The 19,115-nt window shown below is 36.1% G+C and overlaps 1 protein-coding gene and 1 long non-coding RNA gene across 2 annotated transcripts in view; one reads left to right on the top strand and one right to left on the bottom strand.

Annotated features, from left to right (window-relative positions):
- The window catches only part of gas7b (growth arrest specific 7b), a 63,785-nt gene that overhangs the window by 18,859 nt on the left and 25,811 nt on the right, over window positions 1-19,115 (top strand). Inside the window, exons 2-5 of the mRNA XM_089014822.1 lie at window positions 1,656-1,773; window positions 11,778-11,855; window positions 14,136-14,224; window positions 16,580-16,633. Coding sequence (XP_088870948.1) covers window positions 1,656-1,773; window positions 11,778-11,855; window positions 14,136-14,224; window positions 16,580-16,633 — 339 coding nt within the window. The remainder of the gene's footprint in view (window positions 1-1,655; window positions 1,774-11,777; window positions 11,856-14,135; window positions 14,225-16,579; window positions 16,634-19,115) is intronic.
- Window positions 1-19,115, bottom strand: part of LOC148887092 (uncharacterized) — a 53,544-nt gene that overhangs the window by 18,680 nt on the left and 15,749 nt on the right. The window lies entirely within an intron of this gene.

Here is a 19,115-nt window from a genome sequence, read left to right as displayed (position 1 = left end):
GTGAGGCTTATAGAATGCTGGAGAACTAAAATTCTAAGTACATTTATTTACTGATTGATAGGCTGAGGCATTGCTATGAAAGTGGGGCAGTTAACCACAGACATTACTTATTTAGTTCCCACTCACCACGACTCGGGGGTGTTCAAATCTAAACGAAATGCGTGAGGCAGCCAGAGGCAACAGACTGAATGTTGCCCGCTAGTTGAAAAACTCATTCGTTTTTAAGAGGCCCTCTCTTATAAAAAAAAAAAATATATATATATATATATATATATATATATATATATATATATATATATAGTAGAAGTTCGCGGTACGTGCTTTGTTAGCTGTCTATTAGTTAGCTAGCTTTCACTCTGAGTTATTTCTGGATTGAGTGAAAGCCTAGCTAGCTATCTGTTAGCTAGGTATTAGCTAGCTTTCTATCAGAGTTACTTAGTTATCAAATTAGCTGTCTATTAGTTGGTTAGCTTTCTATTGGAGTCATTTCCGGGTTGAGTGAAGGCCGAGCTAGCTATCTGTTGGATAGCTATTAGCTAGCTTTCTATCCAAGTTACTTAGTTATCAAATTAGCTGTCTATTAGCTGGCTAGCTTTCTATCTGAGGTACTTCCGGGTTGAGTGAAGGCCTAGCTAGCTATCTGTTAGCTATCTATTAGCTAGCTTTCTATCTGAGTTACTTAGTTATCGAATTAGTTGTCCATTAGCTAGTTAGCTTTCTATCCGAGTTATTTCCGGGTTGAGTGAAAGCCTAGCTAGCTATCTGTTAGCTATCTATTAGATAGCTTTCTATCCATGTTACTTAGTTATCGAATTGGCTGTCTATTAGCTAGTTAGATTTCTTTCAGAGTTATTCCCAGGTTGAATGAAAGCCTAACTAGCTGTCTGTTAGCTATCTATTAGCTAGCCTTCTATCTGAGTTACTTAGTTATTGAATTAGCTGTCTATTAGCCATCTAGCTTTCCATCAGAGTTATTTCCGGGTTGAGTGAAAGCCTAGCTAGCTATCTGTTAGCTATTAATTCGCTAGCTAGCTTTCTAACCGAGTTACTTCCAGGTTGTGTGAGGCTGGCGTATGTGGCTGCCTCTGCTCACCCACAGAAAAACGTATCCTGTGACTGTAAAGTGACCTTGAGAGTTTTGAAAGGCGCTTAGAAATGAAATGTATTATTATTTGTTTATTTGCGAGTCGTGAAAATTGTCACATTTTCGTGTTTGAAAGAAACAACAGTGATGAATAAGTTGGCCTCACTGTTCTAATACTTTCTTGGAGGGGAGTGTAGCTAATAAATATCCGACAAGGCAGAATAAAGGGATTCCATGGAATCTCTGCATATTTTCAAACCGGCCCTTTTATCAGAACGGATGACCACATTTTGACTTTCATGTGTCTACCCGAAGTCTCTGCACATTATTTTAGTGTTCTACAACGGGGCTTGTTCTTCATATTGTTGCTATCCATGACCAGATGTGTTCTGTTTGCCTTTTTTGGGGGGGGGTCCTGTGTCCATTTGTGTTACTCAAATGCTGACTCTGAAATTCATTTGTACATTGTCATCACTTGCTGGTTGTAAAATCACGGCGAGCTTTTAATATTTGGATTGACAATGTCGCCTCATCCTGACAATGATTTCATTTCCTTATTCTGTTTTGATAGAGAACAGCCTCACTAAGTCAGCTTCCTATGGAGGACCTGAGAGACCCTCTCCCACCTCACTGGAAATGCTACATGTCTCCGCAAGGGCGACGATACTACGTCAACACCAACAGCAATGGTATGAATGCACGAAACACCTGATGACAGGAATTGGTCATTAAAATGTGAAAATTCCCACATGGGTAACTAGAATGGTTGTTCAAATTCAGTGTTGGACCGTCAGGGCCTGCAAGGCCTCTGCTGGCCTGACAATTTCTGAATCACACACCGATGTCAATTATATTTTGTCCATGAATTCTTATTAAATAATCCCAATTATCTGTCAGCTTCCGTTCATTGTTTTTCCCCTGTTATGCTGCTTCCAGGTGTTTGCTTTCGTATGTAAGCATTTAACCAATCACGTCTCAGCCATTATTTTTTACCAGGGTCAGAAATCAACCTGGACGCCATCACAATCAGTTGTGCGGGCCCTGTAGCATAAAATTAGCATAGATCAAACTGTTGGCTTAACCAATCAGATTTTGAGTTGGCGACACCAAGGCCTTCTCGCTGGCGTTATTTCCTGGCTAACGGTACCCTCTAGTGGACTTGTAGTTAATCACACCACACTTTTTATATTTGTCGCAGTCAAGGTTGTATGCAGTAGTCATAAAATAGTTAAAGGACAACCGACATCACTTTTTTGTTTCCTAACTGACATCAGAAAAACATTTTATAGCATCTAAAATACCCAAAACACGCACTATGATATTTTTAGTCAAATGCAAAACACCAATAAAAATGACTTAGTGTCCAAAATCTGCAAAAAAAATGAACCCAAAATGAACCCGGAAGTGGCCAGTTTCAGAAGGTCCCGCCCCCATGTTCGTGGTGTCACCCCAAGATGTCTTGCCTTGCTGGAGAATCAAAACAATGGCTTCAAATTCGGAGAATATGCTTTCTTGTTACTCATCCAATTAGGAATATGATTCAAATAGTTATGAAGAGGAAAGCATATACATGTTTGCAATCGATTAAAGAATTCATTCCGTGCCATTTTGAGGCAATAGGGGGGGAAAATGTAGCACTAAAAAAGAGGCAGAAAATGGCGACAAAGCTCCGTGTAAGGAATTAATCAGCCCGTTTCCACGGGCTGATTAATTCCTTATACGGAGCTTTGTCGCCCTCTTCTGACTCTTTTTGGTGCAACACGAAGTTTTCAGACCAAACAAGTACAGCAAAATGCATTGAGATGATGAAAGGACTGCTACAATTTGTCCTTTTTTCGGTCAGGGGCATTCCTTCAGTGACGTAGGGTGAGGACCCGTAACCAACTCAAAAACAAGACTTCTGGAAATATTCAGCGCGAGTCTTAAAATGTAAAATATAGCTATATGTGGTGGAATCTTTGTAAAATACACTCAGTAGAAGTCATTTGAAGCCATTTTACAAATTATGGACACAACTTGTCCGGAGACGTCGGTTGTCCTTTAAGGGTTGGATTGATTCAGACTGAAGGCCTAGGTGTCAAATGTACAGCTCACATTCCAAAACATGTGTAGTAGGTAAAATAAAGACTCAATTGTCCCCAGGTTTGTCAGTGAGTGTAAATGTTTGTCTATATGTACCCTGTGCTTGGATTGGATTAGCCTTAAGAAGTCTCACAGTGGTGAAATTTACATTTCACAGCAGCAAAGTTATGAAAGTAAGAGGAAAGGAAAGGAAGAAGTAGAAAAACAAAATACAGGAGCTGCTGTAAAGGCAGCCACTCATGCGGCGACATTTTGAAGTGAAAGCATTTCTAGAAGTTGTTCTAGATGAAAGAGGTGAGGATCAAAACGTCCTTTTCACCAGTGGATCAGAGACGTCATGGTGGAATGTGCACGACTGCTACAAGCTAAATGTTGAAAGCAAACACTAAGCTGTAGCATCCATTGACGAAAAGACATTCTCTCACATCTCCTGCCTCACGTAAATCCACTTCAATTCCAAGCCGCGACAGTTCCACATATGCATCGGCGCTCTGCGAGCAATTGGCTGGCAGCAAGTGGCTACTGACTAAAGACGTTAGATTAATAGACTTGGAAATTGCATGGATGAAAATTCATATTAAAACTACACATGTAAGCATTGCATGAACATTAAATATTATTTATTGAAAAGGTAACATATCAATAGAGCGAATGTGTCTTTTTTCAATTATTTTTTACAGATTATTATCACTTCTCTGTTCCATTCTAACAAGAAGACTGTGGTCATAAAAGAACCTCAATATCGCAATAAAGTTGCTGTGTTGTCAACACTGAAGTCACTGTACTGCATCATTTAATGCACTGCTTTCAAAACAAAAGTTTTATTTTTTTGGCCATTTGGCCTTTTTTATCTTGCTGTGGTTTTCCACGTTAACAAAATAATGCGACAGTGATATTTAGCCAATGCTGCTGTTTCTATCACTACAATGTGTTTTGTCCCTTAACACCCGAACACACACCGGTGTTGAGACATATTAGTGTGTCGTGTGTTTCGCCAACATTTCCTGTTTTAACTGTCCCTGACTGAACCCACTAGTGAATTCTGACAGATGGTTGTGATATCATGTTTTGGAGAGTCTTCCGCGGCTTTGACAGAGTAAAACTGAGGCCAATGTTGTACAGTGAGACCTCAACTTACGAACTTAATTGGTTCCGAGACAGAGTGTGTAAGGCGAAATGTGTGTATCTAAAAAAAAAAATTCCCATAGGAAACCATTAAAATGGGAATAATCCGTTCCCGGATTTCCATAAAATATACTTGTCAACTAAATAAGCCTTAAAAGTACACACAACATACCTTATTCTATATATAATAAATGTGCTATTGTATTGTAATGAAAGCATTGCACTGCATTGTATCATAAAGTCACTTATTTTTTTTGTGATGGTCATTTATGGCTTGATGGAATGCCATTGGAGGTCAAAGGTCAAAGGGAATTGCTGTTTGGAAAGAGGCGCATTACATGAGGACTGTAATTAAAGAAATAAACTGTGCTGTAAAATAAAGTTTTATTTACCTTTTTGATTTTCGTTGATGGCTTATGAAAGGAGAGTCACCTTCCATAAGGACTGTTGGTAACTTAACCTCTGGTGCTGTTCGGTCGTGTGCTTCCGCCAAAGATCACTCCGCCAGCCGTGGTGGGTGTGTATTATGAAAATAGTGCTTATTATAAGGTTTAATTTTCATAAATTTGACGTTTGTAAGACGAAAAGTTTGTAAGTTAAGGTGTTTGTAAGTTGAGGTCTCACTGTATTTTGGTTCCGTTGTAAACATAGCGGTGGGAGTGATGGCTTGGTTTCAATGAACTAATGATGATACAAGGAAATATTACGCAAACCAGTGCATGACTCGGCTGTTATAATTTGAGGATGTTCACCTCGACCACAGTTGACAGAAAGATCGAGATAGTTTCCCCAAGCAAAAAAAACAATGCCTTCCAAAAAAACGCCTTTAAAAAAAGAGCCCTGATGATGTCATCATTTAAAGGACAACCGACAACAATTTTTGTTTCTTAACTGACATCAGAAAACGTTTTATAGCATCTAAAATACCCAAAACACGCAGGCTGATATTTTTAGTCAAATGAAAAACACAAATAAAAAATGAGTTAAAGTGTCCCAAAACTACTTCAAAATGACCTCAGTAAGTTTGCGTTTCAGAAGGTCCCGCCCCCTTGTTTGTGACGTCACGTCAAGCCGTCTTGCCTTGCTCCAGAATCAAAACAATGGCTTCAGATTCAGAGAAGATGCTTTCTTGTTACTCATCCAGTTATGAATATGATTCAAATAGTTCTGAAGAGGAAAGCATAAATGTTTGCAATCGATTAAAGAAGTCATTCCGTGTCATTTTGAGGCATCTGGACTCCAATGTAGCGTACCAGAAAATGTACAAGATGGCGCCCAAGCTCCATTGGAAATGGGCTGATTTGTCTGCTGGGAATTTGTGTCAGCTACTATCAAATAGTAGTCTTGGTGCAAGACACAACGATTCACCATCGCCTTATTTATGTGTTTTCCTTCTAATTTCGCCATCAAAACGGATCAACACCAAATTCAAATTCAGACCAAACAAAGTACCCAAAATGCATTATGTGTCATTTTCTCGGTCAGCGGCGTTCCAGATGTGATGTCACGTCAGGCATCGTCATCAACTCGAAAACAAGACTTCCTGAATATTCAGTGCGAGTCTTAAAACGTAAAATATAGCTATACGCCGAGGAATCTTTGTAAAATACGCTCAGTAGAAGTCATTTGAAGGGATTTTACAAATTATGGACAAAACTTTAAATTGTGGACTGTCCTTTAAATTGTGTTCATACATTCTATTGATCTTTGAAATAATGGAAGATGATTATTTTATTTTACTTTTACAGTCCATCCCCAATGTGTAACCACAGTTGTGGATTAGATCTCACCTCAAAAGTGGAACCACTTTTCCCACAGAGCTGTTCACATCTTGTTTGCCTGTGATCATGTTTCCACTGGTCAAATTGTGGCTGGGATTTGAATCTAAAATTAGCTAAGGGCTTATAACCAGACACAGAGACAAAAGAGTCACTCTTAAATCCTTTTTTCCAGTTCTTCACATGACATTTGGTGCTTAACATTCACATGTTTTACACAGTACACTCGCCATCTCTTTTAAGATTCCAGAAAGGGATTTTTCTGACTGGTATCATGGCCACCGGTGTCTCTTTGGAATATCGGCATTCTATGACAATATTATGAGGTTATGAACTGCACGTGGCGTAAGAATGAGTAGCATTGCACAGTTGGCTCATTTAGCTATGTGTTTAATTTTTTATTAGATTTTGAGTACCATATTTTCCATTGTATAAGGCACGCAGGAGTATAAGGCGCACCTCCAATGAATGGGGTATTTTCAAACTTTTACGCATTACTTCTACAGGGGAAAATGGAGTCGGTGGCTGCTGACAGTACATGCGAGACCTGTTGTGGCTTAATATTATTTTACAAATACACACACTCCCGTACTTACGAGCATTCGAGTTACGAACAACGGTACATGCGAATATTTTTGCTCTCTGTTGAACGTATGTAGTGTTCTCGCCAGATACATATCTTTAGAGAGCATATATTTTATTAAATGTTTATTTTTCAGTACAACCCAATACAGGTTACTTATGCAAGCCTTAACATACTTATATAAACCTTAAACATACTTACATAAGCCTTAAAGGACAACCGACGTCTCCGGACAAGTTGTGTCCATAATTTGTAAAATGGCTTCAAGTGACTTCTACTGAGCGTATTTTGAAGGAACGCCCCTGACCGAAAAAATAGGACACATTGTAGCAGTCCTTCCACGACGTCAATGCATTTTGCTGTGCTTGTTTGGTCTGAAAATGTTGTGTTGCACCAAAAAGAGCCAGAAGAGGGCGACCAAGCTCCATATAAGGAATTTATCAGCCTGTGGAAACGGGCTGATTAATTCCTCACAGGAGGTTGGTCGCCATTTTCTGCCTCTTTTTTGGTGATACATTTCCCCCCAATGTTGCCTCAAAATGGCACGGAATAAATTGTTTAATCAATTGCAAACATGTATGCTTTCCTCTTCAGAACTATTTGAATCATATTCATAACTGGATGTGTAACAAGAAGGCATATTCTCCGAATCTGAAGCCATTGTTTTGATTCTCCAGCAATGCAAGACGTCTTGACGTGACGTCACGAACTGGGGGCGGGACTTTCTGAAAATGCCCAATTCGCAGCTCAATTTTTTTGCAGATTTTGGACACTTTAAGTCATTTTTATTGGTGTTTTGCATTTGAATAAAAATATCATACTGCATGATTTGGGTATTTTAGATGCTATAAATGTTTTTTCTGATTTCAATTAGGAAACAAACATGTGATGTCGGTTGTCCTTTAAACATACATTCCAACCAAAATATAGCACTGAAGCAATTACGAACAAATTCACCTTTCGAACGACCGTTCAGAACGTATCTCGTTCGTAAATTGGGGAGCGTCTGTAGCTCCCAGCTAGCTCTCTACTTGTATCTAGCTCTACGTGTGGACTTTTATTTTTTCACATTTACAACTCTTATCAGATGACATTTTTACTGAACAATCCACATTCATTGCGTGTGTGTCTGTGCTATTTTCTCTGACCCCTTTTCAATACACTGATATGCAGAACGATCAGATACCTTCCTGTGGGTGTGTATTTGTGCGCACACGCGTGTCGCGTTGCCATAGTAACCGAACGACAGGCGTAGGCGAGGGCAGTGTGTCCTTGTTCTGGGCTTGTGTTTTCTCTGTTTTTTTTCTCCCTTCCTGTGTTGCTGAGTTCAGAGTGTAAGAGTCTCCCACTCATCTCTGACTGACCATCAGGAAACGATGAAAATAGGTTTAAAGTACATTTTGTGATTGTCGTCACATTTTTTTATATCTCATTTTAATCTACATGTAACGTAATCTTTATCTCGAACTCTTGGAAGTCAACTACTCGATTTCCTAAAACTCCCCAAATGCTTTACGGACAGAATCAATCAAGATGATGGAGGAAGTATGTGAGCTGTTGTACGTGACAGACAGATAGGATAATATGAACCAATCAGATAACAAAAAAGCAGATGTCGTTGTTCAGTCGTGTGCTTTGTGAAAACTAACTTGGATGACTTCCTTTTCCCCCCCTAAGTATCAGGATCTTCTCGCATAACCTCATCGGTAGACAATAAGCCTCGACTCCATCTTTATACCACGTCATGCTCACTGTTGAGTTGCCACTTTCGGATTTACGAAGTGATTTACGCAAAGAGAAAGAGGTTATTCATGTGCTGTGCGTTGTCGTTGATATTTTCAATCTGCGTGATTAAGGCTCCTTTTTTTAATGTCTCAAAAGAGAGTGGAAGGAACCGAGTCAAATGATACACAGGTCAATTAAGGCAATTCAGAGTAGTGATTGGCATGTTTTTTTTTTTTTTTTTACTTCAGCTTCAGTTTGCTTATGACAAGGAAGCGTGATGAGATTTAGCTCTGGCACTGTGGCACTTTTAAAGGATAACCGACGTCTCCGGACAAGTTGTGTCCATAATTTGTAAAATGGCTTCAAATGACTTCTACTGAGCGTATTTTACAAAGATTCCACCGCATATAGCTATATTTTACATTTTAAGACTCGCGCTGAATATTCAGGAAGTCTTGTTTTTGAGTTGGTGACGAGTCCGTACGTGACGTCACTAAAGGACCGCCCTTTACCGTAAAAAAAGACGCATTGTAGCGGTCCTTCCATCACGTCAATGTATTTTGCTGTACTTGTTTGGTCTCGGGAACTCGTGTTGCATCCAAAAGCCGCCAGAAGGCCAGAAGAGGGCGTCCAAGCGCCATATAAGGAATTTATCAGCCTGTGTAAAAGGAGGTGGCCACAGGATGTCACCATTTTGTGCCTCCTTTTTTTTGGGTGACAGATTTTCCCCCAATGTTGCCTCAAAATGGCACAAATAAATTATTTAATCGATTGCAAACATGTATGCTTTCCTCTTCAGAACTGTTTGAATCATATTAATAACTGGATGAGTAACAAGAAAGCATATTCTCCGAATCTGAAGCCATTGTTTTGATTCACTTGCAATGCAAGACGTCTTGGCGTCACATCACGAACTGGGGGCGGGACTTTCTGAAAATGCCCAATTCGCAGTTTAATTCTTTGCAGATTTTGGACACTTTAAGTCATTTTTATTGGTGTTTTGCATTTGACTAAAAATATCATACTGCATGTTTTGGGTATTTTAGATGCTATAAAACGTTTTTTTTTCTGGTGTCAGTTAAAAAACAAAAAAGTGACGTCGGTTGTCCTTTAAGACTGACAGGTTTAAAGGAAGACTTTTATTCTAATATATATATATATACAGTAAAGTCTCATTATATCGATATTCTCGGGAGTCGGAAAAAATATCGATATAACCGGAGGATCGATATATCCGATCCTGCAGCATTTAAATTTTCTCCTTGCGTTCATAGAAATAGTATCGTAATAAGCAGTACTATCGATATAACCGATATCGATATAACGAGACTTTACTGTATATATAACTGGATGAGTAACAAGAAAGCATTCTCCGAATCTGAAGCCATTGTTTTGATTCACTTGCAATGCAAGACGTCTTGGCGTGACGTCACGAACTGGGGGCGGGACTTTCTGAAAATGCCCAATTCGCAGCTCAATTTATTTGAAGATTTTGGACACCCTTAAGTCATTTTTATTGGTGTTTTCGATTAAAAATCATCGATTAAATAAATTCCTTAATCGATTGCAAACGTATGCTTTCCTCTTCAGAACTGTTTGAATCACTTGAATCAACTGTGTGTGCGTGTGTGTGTGTGTGTGTGTGTGTGTGTGTGCGTGTCTGTGTGTGTGCGTGTGTGTGTGTGTGTTGTGTGTGTGTGTGTGTGTGTGTGCGCGTGTGTGTGTGTGTGTGTGTGTGTGTGTGTGTGTGTGTGCATGCGTGCGTGCGTGCATATTAATATAAACAGATACAGGTAACATCCGACTTACGACCAGGTCCCGTTCTGACAAAACGGCCATAAACCCATTCAAAATGGCCAACGCGAAGTGTATACGACAGGATAGTATACGATGTCAATCTGTTGTTTTAAGCAACGTTTTCTATTGAATACTATTACAGTAAAGTCTCGTTATATCGATATCGGATATATCGATAGTCCCGGTTATATCGATACTATTTCCATGCACGCACGGAGAAAATTACATGCAAACAGGGTCGGATATATCGATAGTCCCGGTTATATCGATATTTTTTCGGACTCCCTTGAGTATCGATATAACGAGACTTTACTGTATATACAAAACTGTTTACAGTTCATTTATAAATGTTATAACTTTAAGTTCATTTTTCTCATTTTATATTTCGTATTATCGATTTTTATTATTGTATCCCTGTACCTGTAATATACAGTATATATGGACAGTATATATACAGTATATATTAATACAAAAACACATATACATACAGTATGTATACAGTATACATCCAGTATATATATATTTGTTTAATATACTGTATATATTAATGGACTGTATAATTATCAGAACTGCACTAAACAGTGTATGTTATTTTAACCTTCTCATTCTTCCATAAAAAGGCTGCTAAATCTTCCCAAAAATCTCCAGTGTAAAAAAGGAAACTCGTAAGGTGGCTACTAAGAGTGCCGTTATGGTCCATCAGTTTTAGATTTTTAGCCCGAGAGCTACGCTCACTCCACACGTCGTGCACCGAATGCAAAGCAATGGTGGCTGTTAGCCCTCCGCTAGCTGCCAGTTTTTTTTTTTTTTTTTTTGCACCATGCGTGTCATTTAAGGAGATGGGCTTCGGGTTCAGTCGCTTCCTCTTTTCAACAGCCGAACAAACCGAAAAAGCCCAAATTAAATATGAGTTCTTTCTACCCTATATTTATTTATGTATTTTCTCACTTTGTGTTAATGACCGCTAATATTGCTGGATACTGTGGTCAGTCAGAATGGACCTTGGACGAAAAAAAAAAAAAAAAAGAAACACAGTATAAGTTCCTTAACAGTGGTAAAATCTGCACGTAGCATTCTAAAAAAACCTTTCTGTGAATCTTTCTAAGTTGTGTTTTTTTTTTTTAAATTTTGGACACAAACATTAACCCTTTCAGCAACGGCAGTTCCTCCAGTGGACATCTTATGTTATCGCGTGACAGGTTATCATTATTGGTGCATGAAACTGTAAACGAAGCAATAAACAATTACAGTGATGACCGATATGTGAGGTTTGGGTTTCTGTCTTTGCCATTCACGACGAAGAAATGTCATATGTTATCATTTATAGCTATTTGTTGAAATAAATTGGTGTTCAATACAGGTCAGGAATTTTAAAAAAAGCTGCCATATATAATTGCCACAATGTTTTTCTTCAGCAGGTCATTTACATGCTCTTTAATGCGTAAATCGTTTTTTTAATAGCTATCTGAAGTGTGAAATACACAAAACTGAAACACAATCTATTGAGAGTATTGAATTTTGAAAATTCAGTGTTGCTCAAACTGTTGCCTGAATGTGATTTGTGAAAGATCCTTTTTTTAATGTATATTTTTATTTCCATCAGAGACAACATGGGAGAAACCCTCAAGTGTTCCTGGGACGCCAAAATCACCTTTGCGTCACAAGGGCTCCTTGCCAGCAGGTTCATTATTATCATTATTATCATTACGTATTATCATTATTATCATTATTAGCATTATTAGCAGTAGTAGGAGTGATATTTATTTATTTAATCATCTGTGTATTTATTCATTCATTTATTTATGTTTTTTTTTGCTGTTTTTAGCTGTTTTTGTAACTTCCTCATCTTTTGAGTGACCCGAGGCTACGAATTATTCAAAAATGAACACAGTGGCACAAAGAAACATCTTATTCACACAATTCTTCTTATTCTTAATATTATTACCATTTTATTATTATTACCATTGTATTATTATTATTATTATTATTATTATTATTATTATTATTATTACCATTACCATTATTGTTATTATTATTATTATTATTATTATTATTATTATTATTATTATTATTATTAGCATTAGTGATATTTATTTATTTATTTATTTATTTGTTTATTTATTTATTCTTCTATGTATTTATTTGTGTTTGTATTTTTATTTTTGATCTGTTGGGACTTTTTTTATCATTATAACTTCCTCATTTTTTGAGTGACAAGAGGCTATGAATTCTTCAAAAATGAACACTGTGGGACAAAGAAACATCTTATTCACATTATTATTATTATTATTATAGTAGTAGTAGTAGTAGTAGTAGTAGTAGTAGTAGTAGTAGTAGTAGTATTTTATTATTATTATTATTATTATTACTATGTTATTTATTTGTTTATTTATTTATGAATCAATCTGGCTGGACTTTTTTATCATTGCAACTTCCTCATCTTTGGAGGGACCCGGAGGCGATGAATTCTTCTAAAATGAACGCAGTGGCACAAAGAAACCTCTTATTCACACCACATACATAGAAAACAGACACTTCCTGGAACTAATTTTATCTGTAGCTTCAATTTGCAGTACTAAAAGACCCCCTCTGTAACTCTTTTGGCTCTGTCTATCTTCAACGCTGACGAAAACAGAGCCAGGGGGGAAGGATTCAAATGTGTTTTCAACTCCATCAGTGAAAGCTGTTCTATTTCATTGAAAATTACTGTTTGGTTTCATTCATGTAACATAGTATCACACTAGTGGAGAAATGAAGACAGGAAAATAAATTTTGTTAAATGCACTGTCGATTTTTTGGGGGGAGTGTTTATCAACCCTATTCTAGAAATACATTTTAAAAATCACAATATATTTTTTAGGGTGTGGGGGTCATGGATAGAAAGAATACTTGGTACAGAAAAATATATTTTGTCATATTTGCTTTTCTTCTGTAACATACGGTCGATTGAGAGAGAAGCTCTTTTCCAATTGATTAAATGTCATATAAGCGGTCTATTATGAGAATCATCATCTGGAAAATAATAATAATAATAATAATAAAAATAATACAAATAATACAAATAAAACATCAATAATAAAAATAAAAATAATAAAATAATATTATTAATAATAGTAACAATACTAGCAATACTAATACTACAACTACTAATAATAATAATAATAATAATAATAATAATAAATGTATAGGGTAATTGAGTTTTATACATATACAGTAAAGTCTCGTTATATCGATATTCAAGGGAGTCCGAAAAAATATCGATATAACCGGGACTATCGATATATCCGACCCTGTTTGCATGTAATTTTCTCCGTGCGTGCATAGAAATAGTATCGATATAACCGGGACTATCGATATATCCAATATCGACATAACGAGACTTTACTGTATATTAGATTTTTTTTTAAATTCTTATTATTTACATTTGTTCTTTATACGATTAAAGCTATCCATAACCTTGCCCCCCAGCTGACCTTCAAATTTCTATTCCCTCTCGTTCCCTCAGATCCTCTTCCTGCCTCCACCTCTATGCTCCCCCATCCGTCTCAGCACGATGGGGGACAGAGCTTTCAGCTGCTCTGCCCCCAAACGCTGAAACTCACTTCCTCCCAACATTCGAAACATCGATTCTCTTCCCACTTTCAAATCCCATCTCAAAACCCACCTATTTAAAATTGCATTTGTTTCTATTTATAATTGTATTTTATTTAATGTATTTATGCTTGTCTGCGGCTGTAAAGTGCCCTTGAGAGCTTTGAAAGGCGTTTGAAATAAAATGATGTATTATTATTATTATTATTATTATTATTATTATTATTATTATTATTATTATTATTAGTGTCACCTTGATGTTAACGTGATTTTCACTCCCTTCACCAACTATCAAAGATGTTCGCACCTCAGTGCAATAGGGGCACCCATACAACATATTTCAAATACAATAAATTACATGTCTCCACAGTGAATGGATTTCACACTGGTGGCAGCCCCTTACATCATCTGGAACCCTCACACAACAATATGGTCCGGAAAGGCAGTACAGAGAAACAGGTAACATTACTTTGATGCAAATATTTTCACTTCTCGCTACCTTTTTTTGTCATGAATATGTGGTCAATATGACTTCGTATAAACTGTTTTTTTTCATGAACGTAAAAGTACTTCATGTCCTTCATCTTGCTCATCGTACTCGCTCACCCTCAAACCTTGAGCCAATTTAGAGTGGGGCTGTCATACTTATTTTTGTCGCAGGCCATTTTGGAGTTACGTCTTCCCTCGAATGGCTGTTAAGACAGTGAAACCGGAAAAAAAATGTTTCATCAACAAAATGTATTAATCAGCACAGTGTATTATTACAATAAGACACAATACAATTTTACACACACATAAACACACGAAAGGATGGTTCACTCGTTTTGAAATCTGTCAAAAAATCTGTCAAATATTTGTTCAATTGGTAAACCGAGTATAGACAGGGGTAGAAAATTATTGCAAAATGTCATTTTGTGTGTTTTTTTTTTTAATTGAGTACGGCAATTTGAGATTTTGAAGTCTATATCTGGCCACAGAAAAACCAGGCAGGGAGTGGAAGAACAGGCAAACTGCACACAGTAAGGCCAGTTAGCCATTATGCTAACTTGCCACATGCAAAAAAAAATATACAAAAACAATACAAAAACACTATAATTTAATTAATGAAAATTAATTTTCTACTGCGCGGTGAAAAAAAACATTAAAATTTGTCAATTTATTTTGTAAAAAAAGAAATATCCTATCCAGATGATTTTATTTTGTGCAATCACTTATTGAAATAAAATTTCTTTCCACCAAATTAACCAACTAGCTATTTGCAAAGATGAACTCCAAAGCTCATATTAAATGACAAAGATGATGACAAATGTTTTTTTTCTCGCATATTGAAACATCCCTTCCCTTCCTTTCGTCCGCCTGTCCTCACAGGGATGCTGATGGCAATTAAAGTAGATTAATCCCGCCTACACTATCTTTTCCAGTGATCATAATTAACACGGCAATGTGGATGCAGTAAGATCCACCCACCACTTTGTTCCACTTTGTCTCTTTATATTTACTACTTTCCTGTTCATCACACCTCAGACACAACAATATGAAAAGAGTCCACCGGTTCTCTGCATTATTATTATTATTATTATTATTATTATTATTATTATTATTATTATTATTATTATTATTATTATTATTATTTTCTTTTCTGATGAATAGGATTACACATAAGTAATAATAATAACAATAATAATACATTTTATTTATAAGCGCCTTTCAAAACTCTCAAGGACACTTTAGTCACAGCCTGTGATTAAAGTGTCTAAACATTGAAGTTCTTAACTCAATCTCATTTTTGGTTGTTAACGCAAAACTATAAAAAAAAAAAACATTGTCTAAGAACTGACTAGCCCACTGGTGTCCAAGTCGAGGCCCGTGGGCCAAATCTGGTCCGCTACATCATTTTATTCGGCCCGCATAGTCAAACGTGTGAGATTCCATGATGCTTCCTAAATCCGAACCAAAACTTCAAATTGTTGTATCTAAGTCATTATTCTTGACTTCCGATTTGAAAACTAGTCATTCATTAATTTGTTATCTATGTATTATATAGGGGATAAAACATTCCAATGGTTTCCCCAATTTCATAACAGCCCTTGAAAGCAAACCATAACTACAATGTGGCTCGTGGCAAAAAAAATTGTTTCACACCCTTGAATTAGACGTTTTTTTTTCATCCTTTATGTCCCTTTTACCATCGTCACAAAAGCCAATCACTTACTGGTCGTTCGTGCATGAAGGAAAATGGCAATTACAGTAAAGTCTCGTTATATCGATATTCAAGGGAGTCCGAAAAAATATCGATATAACCAGGACTATCGATATATCCGACCCTGTTTGCATGTAATTTTCTCAGTGCGTGCATAGAAATAGTATCGATATAACCGGGACTATCGATATATCCGATATCGATATAACGAGACTTTACTGTATACTGAAAACACACTCACACTCTTTACTAAAGAAGTTTCATCCATAGCAAAGTATCATGATATCCGCCCTGACATGACATATCAATGGAAATTTCAAGACTTATCAGACTGTGGACACATTAAATCGTTCGATTGTCAACACTTATTCAGATCAGACCATAAAATATATTGAAAATAATGTTTTTGAGTGACTTTTTAAAAAATAAAAGTTTGATGACCAAGCATCAACATCAACATCAAACTCATATAGACATTCAGATGGCTTTCAAATGAGCTCGCCACTAATAACATTTGTATGAGAGCGACCGTGTGTGTGTGTGTGTATGCGGAGCGGTTAATGTCTGACATGGAAGACGGTGGTTTTGATGGACCGTCTTTCCTCTCTCTGCAGAGCCCGGGACCAACGTCGCCCACCAAGAAACAGAACAAGGAGACCACGGTGACGGTGAGTGGGATCTCTCTGTAAAAGCCATTTATACCTCTCTCCTTAGTTAACATCAAAAATCTCATTAAATAACCAGGGGAGTATGTTTCAAGTTTGAAAATAAATAAATGCAGATATTCCTTTTGGGATTTTTCTTTCCACCCACTGTTTTAGTTAGTGTACATCACCTGTTTGTGCATCATTAAAATGTTGGGAAATGTCTTCCACTGGGCCAGTGCACAAAGCAGATACTTTTTATTGTGTGTCTTTTGTCTCTATTTTCTTCTATAAGTTGTTTGTGTTTGCTGTAAGTCGCCTTTTTGTTGTATTTCTTTGTTGTATAAGTCGCTCCGGAGGATTAAATGGCATTTTTTGGGATGAGGCAAATTTATTTGACAAAACTCTAAACCATGAACAGAAAAGCTCAAATTTGCGGCCAAAATCGCTATTCCACAATCGTGGGTGCGTTTGGGACTAAACTACGTGCATGCACTGCTTCACTGTTTGTCAAATCAGCGCTTTGTTCAAATGTGCCTTTAGTTTATTCTGAGCGCTTAAAAAAAAAAAAAAGAGGAAGCGCAACTTTAAGTCCGAAAAATCTGCATCAAACACAATGACGTTAGCATGTGCAGAATCAACGAATCGACATGATTCATAAGAGGCAGAAATCAGTTCAGATTTATTTATTTATTTATTTATTTATTTATTTATTCATATATGTTTTATTTATGTATTTATTTATGTATTTATTTATTTGTTTATTTATTTATTTATTCATATATGTTTTATTTATGTATTTATTCATCTATTTTATTTATTTATTTATTTATTTGTTTATTTATGTATGTATTTATTTATTTGTTTATTTATTCATGTGTTTTTATTTATTTATTTATTTATTTCATTTATCTATTCATTTATTCATGTTTACATTTGTTTATTAAGATTAAGATTTAATAATCTTAATCTTAATAAACAAATTATAAAAATTATAAATTATTAATTAATTATTAATTATAAATTATAATTAATTATATTATATATATATATATATATATATATATATATATATATATATATATATATATATATATATAAATTATTAATTATAAATATTAATTATAAATTAAAAATTATAAAAAAATAAAAATTATAAATTATTATAAATTGGCGTTTTCATGTTTATGTTTGTTAAGTAATTATAAGTACCTTGCATGCTGGGTTCGAGAGGACAGTAATTTCATCTGTGCTGTATGTCATGCATATTAGCATATTTGACAATAAAGCTGACTTTGACTTTGATTATTATTGTTATTATTATCATCATCATCATCATCGTTTTTTTCTTTTCCGGCTGATTGTTTCAAGGCATGTTTGTGCTTCCATCGCAACCAATGACATGGTATTGATAATAATAACAGATGTATAAGGCACACCCAAGAGCTTTCATTCTCTTCATAAGAAGTGCGTTATACGCAGGTGCTTCTTATATAGGTATAGTAATATTGAGGCACGTCGTTTGCAACTTCGTAACCACCGACTCCATTTCCCCCAATAGTAGTGCGTAACCCAGCCTCGAATGTAGCGCATTATAATGTGGGGTGCCTTATATTTAGAAAAAACGTTATATACAGTAAAGTCTCGTTATATCGATATTCAAGGGAGTCCGAAAAAATATCGATATAACCGGGACTATCGATATATCCAACCCTGTTTGCATGTAATTTTCTCCGTGCGTGCATAGAAATAGTATCGATATAACCGGGACTATCGATATATCCGATATCGATATAACGAGACTTTACTGTATTTATATACGTATTATATTTGGAAAACCTTTCATTCAGTGGGGGTGCGCCTATTACTCTTGTGCGCATTCTACATCGGAAAATACGGTAACTGTACACCACAAGTAACAACTCCATGCTTTTTTTTAAACATCAAGATAGGAAAAAAAGGGAGAGCCTCATTTTTTAGATTCCCCATCCCTCAGTGTCACTGTAAACTGCCTCATCCCGAAAACAAGCTACGAGTTTATGGAAGAGAAAAAAAGAAAAGCAAAAGCATTGCAGACTGAAGTTAAAGCTACAAATCTAAAGGCCCTTTGATGTAACAGACACGGCAATAAATCAAGCGGGCCTTTGGTTGAAACTGTGCATATGCATCAAAAAGACTCCATGCGGTCACCCCGGTTTGTAAAAGACCAAAGGTTTACGTCACGATATGGTACCGAACATGCCGTCAATAACAAAACAAGCAACCAAACTGTTGATGATAAAACTAAAAGCAATAATCGGCTTTGATTAAATAATAAAAATACTGGGAAAAACCCCATTGTAACTTGATCATTCATATCAAAGTCAAAGTCAGCTTTATTGTCAAATATGCTAATATGCATGACATACAGCATAGATGAAATTACTGTCCTCTCGGACCCAGCATGCAAGGCACTTATAATTACTTTAACAAACATAATAAACATGAAAACACCAATTCATATATA

Source organism: Hippocampus bargibanti, linkage group LG15 (genome assembly GCF_051943395.1).
Source record: "Hippocampus bargibanti isolate YZ-2025 linkage group LG15, ASM5194339v1, whole genome shotgun sequence".
Taxonomy (NCBI): Eukaryota; Metazoa; Chordata; class Actinopteri; order Syngnathiformes; family Syngnathidae; genus Hippocampus; species Hippocampus bargibanti.
The sequence above is the reverse complement of the archived record's forward strand: the minus strand, read 5'-3'. Positions and strand labels throughout refer to the sequence as shown.